Source organism: Trachinotus anak, unplaced genomic scaffold (genome assembly GCF_046630095.1).
Source record: "Trachinotus anak isolate AG129_WGS33_773 ecotype Australia unplaced genomic scaffold, CSIRO_AGI_Tana_v1 ptg000010l, whole genome shotgun sequence".
Lineage (NCBI taxonomy): Eukaryota > Metazoa > Chordata > Actinopteri > Carangiformes > Carangidae > Trachinotus > Trachinotus anak.
Window position 1 is genome coordinate 22,754,034 of NW_027273861.1, and position 8,530 is coordinate 22,762,563.

Sequence of the window (8,530 nt, forward strand, 5' to 3'; positions counted from 1 at the left end):
ATATGATGACATTCAGGGGACATAATAATCTATTATATATATATATATATATATGATGACATTCAGGGGACATAATAATAATCTATTATATATATATATATATATATATGATGACATTCAGGGGACATAATAATAATCTATTATATATATATATATATATATGATGACATTCAGGGGACATAATAATCTATTATATATATATATATATATGATGACATTCAGGGGACATAATAATAATCTATTATATATATAATATATATATATATATATGATGACATTCAGGGGACATAATAATAATCTATTATATATATATATATATATATATATATATATATATGATGACATTCAGGGGACATAATAATAATCTATTATATATATATATATATATATGATGACATTCAGGGGACATAATAATAATCTATTATATATATATATATATATATATATGATGACATTCAGGGGACATTTTGCAAGTTTAATACGTATCTTTGTGTATAGCCCTTCATTAAAAATGTAAAGATTTATAAAATTGAATTCTGTGAAGCATCGTACTTCACAGTTTCCTGTTTGCAGTGAAAATAAATGCAGTTTCGCATCAAAGTGGAAATTTTTCGGTCTCCTAGTGGAAGAATTGTAACGGAAGAAAATTAGAAAAAATCAGGAACCAGGAAAGCGTTCAGATTTTTTTTTTTTTTTTTTTTAAACCTACTGGATGATTTTTACCGCAAATCACGAATCATCCTAAATCCATAATCGGATCGGTAGATAAAAAAACAGATTGCGAAATAAAAAATATTCCTCAGGAATTCGCTGGTCAGTCGTGAACAGCGCTGCCGTGACCGTGACTCCACGTCACCGCTCCGGGAGTATAAAGGTGGGGCAAACGCAGACCTGGCCATTCAAACTCGCAGCTCCAGAGCGACACAACTGCGGGGAAAGGAGAGAGAGAAGGAAAGAAAGAGAAGAAGTCCCGACGACGTCCTTGGAGTATGAACAGACTCACATTTGCAGTTTTCCTGTTGGCACTGGGCTTTCTTGTGTGCGAGGGAGGTGAGTGAAAGAACCACAGAATAATATCCAACAGTTTAAGCAGGGGCTGGGAATCTTAATCTTGTATGTGTTTTATAAAACAAACAATTAGTTGATATTTATTTTATAAGAATATTATAGCTTATAACACTAAAAGGTACAAATTTTAAGATTTTAAAGCTATTTTGAAACTTTTCTGACACATTTTTTGTTTGTATCTCAAGTGAAGTGAATTCTCACCAACTACCTAACATGCTCTGTTACAGGTAACCCATGTTGCTCACATCCATGCCAGAACAAGGGCGTTTGCACAGCACTGGGAACAGATAATTATGAATGTGACTGCACACGCACTGGATATTATGGACAAAACTGCACAACACGTAAGTATAAATGAAATAACATTTCATATCACATTTGTCGTGGTGATTTGTTCAGTCAGTTTACTTCATTTGTATCTTGGCCTTTACAGCGGAGTTCCTCACCTGGCTCAAAATCTCCCTGAAGCCATCACCTAACACCATCCACTACCTTCTCACCCACTTCAAGGGCTTCTGGAACATCATCAACAACATCTCATTTCTCCGGGATGCTATCATGCGATATGTGCTGACATGTAAGTCTCTCTAGCTGAAGGCAAAATGAGATGGATTGGAAGCAGCTTCATGACACATTAAACAATTTGTAAAGCAAGTTGTGGAGAAGAAGTTGCAGTGTTTATATTAATAATCAAATGCTTTTTTCCCCCCCTCTCTAGCCCGATCCCACATGATTGATAGTCCTCCAACTTACAACGCATATTATGGTTACAAAAGCTGGGAAGCCTATTCCAACCTTTCCTACTATACGCGCACCCTCCCCCCTGTGCCAGAGGATTGCCCAACCCCCATGGGTGTAGTAGGTGAGTGCACTCTGCGTTTGGAGAACCAGTTTTCTCAGATTTTTGAATACTGAGCAAGAGCAGCCATTACATCACGGGAAATGCATACACTATAATGATTCCCTTTAGTGGATTAACAGAGTGGAAATATGCTGAGGGGAACACAGCGAAACCTGCCCCAGCAGGGCAAAACTTAACACATCAAAACTACCCTTTGTACACTTTACATTGAAAATACAGAGCAGACCTTTGTTGCAGTTTTCCAAAAGAGTAAACCATCAGCTCTCAGTTAGATTTATATGTTTTATCCAGATTATTTTGGCTTTATTCTGTATTATAGTGTTGTATGTCTACTGTAATGTTCTCAATTGAATTGTTTTCTCCAGGTAAAAAGGAGCTACCAGATGCTAAACTTTTGGCTGAGAAGCTCCTGATGAGGAGACAGTTTATCCCGGACCCTCAGGGCACCAGTCTGATGTTTGCGTTCTTCGCACAGCATTTCACCCACCAGTTCTTCAAATCTGATATGAAGAAAGGAGCTGCTTTTACCCTGGCTAAAGGTCATGGGGTAAGTCGGGCAGATTTCAGACTACATCAGATGAAAAAAGAAACCACATCTCAGGATGAAAGATTTATTAAGGTATTGCATGTAATAATGGTTCTGTTTTTGCTCTCAGGTGGACCTCAGCCACATTTATGGAGACGACCTGGAGAGGCAACACAAGCTCAGACTCTTCAAGGATGGCAAGCTTAGACATCAGGTATGAGAAGAGACAGATGTAGCTCAGACAGCCACATGCCTCTGACCACACAAGTGTCTAACGGTTGCTTCCTCTCTTGCATAACTCTGCAGATCCTGGATGGAGAAATGTACCCCCCAACAGTAAAGGAAGTGGGTGTTGAAATGCACTACCCCCCTCATGTCCCCGACTCTCACCGCTTCGCTGTGGGCCACGAGGCGTTCGGCCTGGTCCCTGGTCTGATGATGTACGCCACCATTTGGCTGCGGGAACACAACCGGGTGTGTGATGTGCTGAAGGAGGTACACCCCGACTGGGATGACGAAAGACTCTTCCAGACCGCACGGCTCATCTTGATTGGTTAGTTTAAGAAAGATTTTTGTGACTTCTGCATTTAAAAACATTTGCTGTACTGTAGCTGGGGAAAGTAAAATCAAAACAATCATAAGATGATATTAATGTAGTTATCATGAAAGTTTGGAATAGAGGAAGTTGTACTTTTTATTTTGGTAGTCACTTCATGAAACCCTGGAGCATTTCAGGAACGGGATTTACTGAAAGACGTGGGAATTTATTTTCAACTTTAAAAAGAGGAAATATTTGTATGTTTTTATTTTCTAGTGTCAGCAGTGACGCTCAAATGTCCATGTGAAGTAACAATGAGCAAAACATATTTGTGAGTTGAGGGGGACTTCAATCACCTAAAGTATCTGCATGATCTCAAATATTCAATCAATTGTCCTGTAGGTGAGACCATCAAGATTGTGATTGAGGACTACGTGCAGCACCTGAGCGGCTATCACTTCAAGCTGAAATTTGACCCCGAGCTGCTCTTCAACCAGCGTTTCCAGTACCAGAACCGCATTGCTTCAGAATTCAACACCCTTTACCACTGGCACCCGCTGATGCCCGATACGTTCCACATTGAGGATAAAGATTACAACTACAAACAGTTTGTCTTCAACACCTCTGTAGTGACTGAGCATGGCATCAGCAACCTGGTGGAGTCATTTACCAAGCAGATTGCTGGACGGGTACGAAATCTTAACACTCTTCTGGCAGCGTTTCATTTAAGATCGTAACATTGCTGTTGCTTTAACGCTGTATAACTAACGTTTCTTTCGTATTTTAGGTTGCTGGTGGCCGTAATGTCCCGGGACCTATCATGTACGTGTCCATTAAGTCCATAGAGAACAGCAGACAAATGCGGTACCAGTCGCTGAATGCCTACAGGAAACGGTTCAACATGAAGCCCTACACCTCCTTTGAGGACATGACAGGTGAGACAAAGTCAAGATTCGCCACAAAACCTAATACTTGTAGGTGAAATGGAAAACGTCAGAGGATTAGTGAAGAGGTCATCATTGATATCAAGTGAAAGCAAATGTTGCCTCAGGTCAAATTAGTGCTGCATTACTAACAGCATTGTCATGAAATGACTGGAATTAAATGTGAGTTTAAAAAAGACTCCCAGTTGCAACAGATGATAAGATCAAACGTTATGTCACGAATAAGTTATTATAAAGGAAGTAGTTTGGACATAGTTTCACATCTCTACCAGCTTTGGAGGTTAGGAATTTATTTCCGTGACTTTAAGAACCAGATGTTCATTTCATCTTGAGATAGTGTAAGCAGATCGTCCTCACAGAGAGTAAGACATAAACAGACAAGCGAGGCCTCCTGCTTCAGAGGAGATGGTTTAAATTCTGCAGGAAGGGGAATTTAATGTTGATTAAAAACTAATGATGTATGAGTAAAAACGTTAGCACGAGAGAGACGAGAAAAAAGGAGCACAAGCACAAGGAGGGAGAATTTTTATCTAACATGCTGGATTTGAACCAGTCAAAACACAGAACTGATATTTAGACGAGCTGAAGGCGTCGCAGCTGCTGCGCCAGTGAGAGAGGCCAGACTGAGTCACTAAGTAAACTGTTGTCCTCATTTGTGTGGCTCAGGAGAGAAAGAAATGGCCGCAGTGCTGGAGGAGATGTACGGACACATCGACGCTGTGGAGCTCTACCCAGGCCTGCTGGTGGAGAAACCCAGGCCTAATGCCATCTTTGGGGAGACCATGGTGGAGATGGGGGCCCCCTACTCCCTCAAGGGCTTAATGGGAAACCCCATTTGTTCCCCGGAGTACTGGAAGCCCAGCACCTTTGGAGGCAGCGTGGGCTTCGACATCATCAACACCGCCTCCCTGCAGAAGCTCGTCTGCAATAACGTGCGGGGCCCATGTCCCGTGGCGTCCTTCCATGTGCCCAATGTTAAAGAGACGGGGTCCATGATCATCAACTCAAGCACGTCTCACTCAGGCGGCAGTGACATCAACCCTACTGTCATTTTGAAAGAAAGGACTACTGAACTCTAATTTTTTTTATTTCATTAGGTTATTTTTTAACTATATATAGGTATCTATATTTATTTATTTATTTATTTTATATTTATTTGTAATTCTATTTATAGTACATGAAAAAGTGCAAAAATTGTTTTTTTTTATTGAATTTTATGGAATTGTGTATATTGTCTGGTTTCAAGAACAAAAGCCTGTGCTTGTTTATTTATTGAAAGAATTGTTGTCTTAGAAGATTATTGTTCTATGAGTAATATAATGACCTCAGTCACTGCAACTTGATACTTGAAGACTAGTTTACAGTTTCGGCTATATAGTAGGGTACACTACACTGCTTTACTCAGATCAACTGCTGCTCTCCCATTTATATTCATACAGTTTCTTGGTTGTCCCAGAAAACCCAATTGAGCTGTTTTAACAGACAGTGATACATGAGTACACTATACTAGTGACGTTCACAGTTAACTAGATGATTGATCTTGTTTCTCTTGATTTGATTTAATGTACAGTACATTCATACTTCATATTCACATTCTTACTTCAGTGATGTTTCACAGATTTTTTACTACTTCAGTTTGTGCTGAAGCTAGAGCCATTTGAAATGGCATCGATAACTCTGTGTCCAAGCTGCACTGTTTTACATTGTGGTATGATAGAAATTGTTTCATTTGATTGTGTGGGCAATCTGTTGCTGAATATGTTGCCTTGCAAGGTTGACACTAATAAACACTACATGGTACTACAGAAATTATGCACACAGTTTGACTCTTATTATGCTCGTATATAAACTCTTATTTGTGTCTCTAGAGCAGACAAGCTCAATGTAATCCAAGAACTGGATAGGTTTTGAAGTTCAGATGTTCTCAATGGCTGAATGAATGCAAAAGATTACTCTTTTTTTGCTTTTTTAAAAATATATATATATACATGTCAAAATTATTATAATGGACTATTGAAAATGTCATCATAATATGATGATTTCACAATTCATCCTACAGAAATGAATTTCATACAGTTGTATGTATCAGGCTAAGGTAACTTTATCCCACAGAAGACCATGAGATGAGGCCAAAAGCTCTTGAAAAAGACAATGAGTGGATGAGTTAAGAGGGTTTGGCTCAGTACTCTTCCCAAAGTCAAGAATGACCTTTCACAGTCAAACTTTATAGCTGAGGTTATGTAAGCCTACTATAAATATATTATTACACTCAAAAAAGTGATGGGTTGTTTCTGTAAACACACTGTTGGGTTGATTATGTTTGGTCAGATGTGACATAAATGTTACTACAGTTATATTGCAACAGTAAGTGGCCGATGTGTAATAAACAGGTGGGGACCAGCCTAGATGAATATTTACAAAATGCAAAGATCAATCAGCCATTCCTGCACATTTTGTGGCTTGGGAATGAAATGTTGACATGTAAAGCTTTTCTAAGCTTTTCTAATAAACAATCCAACCTCCTGAGTAAAATGGTCAAACCCAGCCCTTGGGTCAAATTGACCCAGCACATGTCCTGTCCTATGGTTACCCAACAGTAACATCAAAGGCGGGGTTATTTTTTATGCGCAGGTGTGGAAAGTGCAATTAAACAACAAACAACTTTGCACAGAAGTGAACAACAGATCAATCATCTTAATAATAACATGAACATGATTAATGTTATAAATTACAAGTGACCTCAAACTTCTACGTAACTCTTCAGAGAGGGCTCGAAGGGTTGTTGTTTTATCTCAACCCGCATTCCCTCAGCAACACATACTACACCACTTGTGCAGCTGAAGGGCTCTCACTTTCCAGCGCATCAGATAAAACATGTGGCCACTTGTCAGGTTGGAGGAGTTTAAAGAAAAGAAATTTATTAGTCCATATTCCTGAGGCAAAGTGAGAGTGTTCTTGTGTAATAATACAGTATATTCCAAGCAACAGTTTCTGTGTATTGTTCTGTTTTGATAGTACTGTACTTTGTGTTGATTTTAGATAACTAACACAACACACCATACATGAATGTAAATGGGGAAGTGGCTGCATGCACGCATTTCGTTTTAATCACATCCCTAAAACTTTCCATTAGTCCACATATACTTTGCCGGGAAAAGACGCGGAGGAATAAAATGGCTGTTTTACTGTATATGAGGTGTGAAAATAAGCGCCCAGTCCAAGCACACAGGAAACCTTGTCTCAGCAGTATGTGCTGGCAGTTCAACAGAAGAATTATGTTATTTTTCTAGGGTACCCATTTCAAAACAAACATGGTGGAAGGAATGTTGACGTGACTGGCGGCACATTGTGGTGAGTCAGGTCGCCAGACATCGTCCAATCTAAACACAGACAATGACAAGCTAAATTTTCCCATCCATTCACACATTTCTAACAACTAATACAGAAAGGACATTTCTCCCCTCTCTCCCCTCACACTGGATGATTACAGTTTTAAAAACAAAACCAAAACCACACACACAACAAAGGAAATTATGTTAATTAAGTTATGTGCATCAGTTGTCATCTCAACTGAACCTGATGGACAATTCCTCCTCCATCTAATAATCTTTTTCCTGTACTTCAAAGACCAGGCATGGGATTCCCCGTCAGAAGGACTTGGCCCATCACAGCATGAAAATGACCTAATTGTGTGTGCACATTATTTGTGTTCCTCGCTGTCACTCACCCGGGGGTGAGTATTATTATGCCATTGTGCACCAGTGTGCAGCATGCTCAGGTCCTGATCTATGAGACTGAGCAAGGGAACACATCTTGCTTTGTGTGGGTGTAATGAGCATGAGCAGGCCGTGGGCTGGATGTGGGAGAAGATCAGGACATCTCAGTGTGTGTTTTCCCTCTGACCGCTTCTGAACCTTTTTGGAAGCAGACCTAGTGTGGGGACCGTGATCCAAGAGCAGAATTACGTGACGCCTTGCAGGTGGCAGGATCTGGGGTCAACTGAGAGCTGTACTGGTCGCCTCTGCACGTGAAGCACTGGCAATGACCCACGGGATGCCACTTGTTACTTACATAGGTTTTAATTATGCAATCATCGACATAGATTATCTGAGATTACACAGTTTTTCTCAGTTGCAGCTGCGCAGTTGTTAAAAGAAAATTGTGATTCTGGAAATTGTGTGTTAAAGTGGATATTATAATGTGAGGTGTGAAAACAATTTAACACTATGAAAACAATTTAATACTCATTACATGCATCTGCAGCTCCTCTCGGTTTTCCAGAGCTTAATAGCAAGTTTCAGCTCATTGCTTAGCTGTCTAGCCAACAACTAGTTTTCAGCTGGCTGACAGCTGTTTCCAGTGAAAAGTGCACACTACCTGCTCAGCACCAGACAGCACACAGACACAGCTAGTGACTACCTGGTGAACATAGTGGAGAATTGTGCATCTGAAGAGCCAGATATTTTCTTCAGGAGTTGGTAGAGACCAAAAACGGAGCTAAAAGCAGAGTGCATATTGGACTTAAGTTCGCTGGGTGGCCAGAAACATGACTTCCAATGAACGATGATGGTGCTCAACTGCCTGCTCATGTG

At 39.9% G+C, this 8,530-nt stretch overlaps 1 protein-coding gene across 1 annotated transcript; it reads left to right on the top strand.

Moving 5' to 3' along the window:
- Positions 1-757: 757 nt before the first annotated feature.
- ptgs2b (prostaglandin-endoperoxide synthase 2b) lies at positions 758-5,750 on the top strand. The gene is made up of 10 exons (XM_071486221.1): positions 758-1,050; positions 1,296-1,412; positions 1,502-1,645; positions 1,787-1,930; positions 2,296-2,477; positions 2,587-2,670; positions 2,763-3,009; positions 3,397-3,683; positions 3,782-3,929; positions 4,605-5,750. The coding sequence occupies exons 1-10, from the start codon at positions 990-992 to the stop codon at positions 5,015-5,017; spliced, it is 1,827 nt and encodes a 608-aa protein (XP_071342322.1). The 5' UTR covers positions 758-989; the 3' UTR covers positions 5,018-5,750.
- Positions 5,751-8,530: the final 2,780 nt, after the last annotated feature.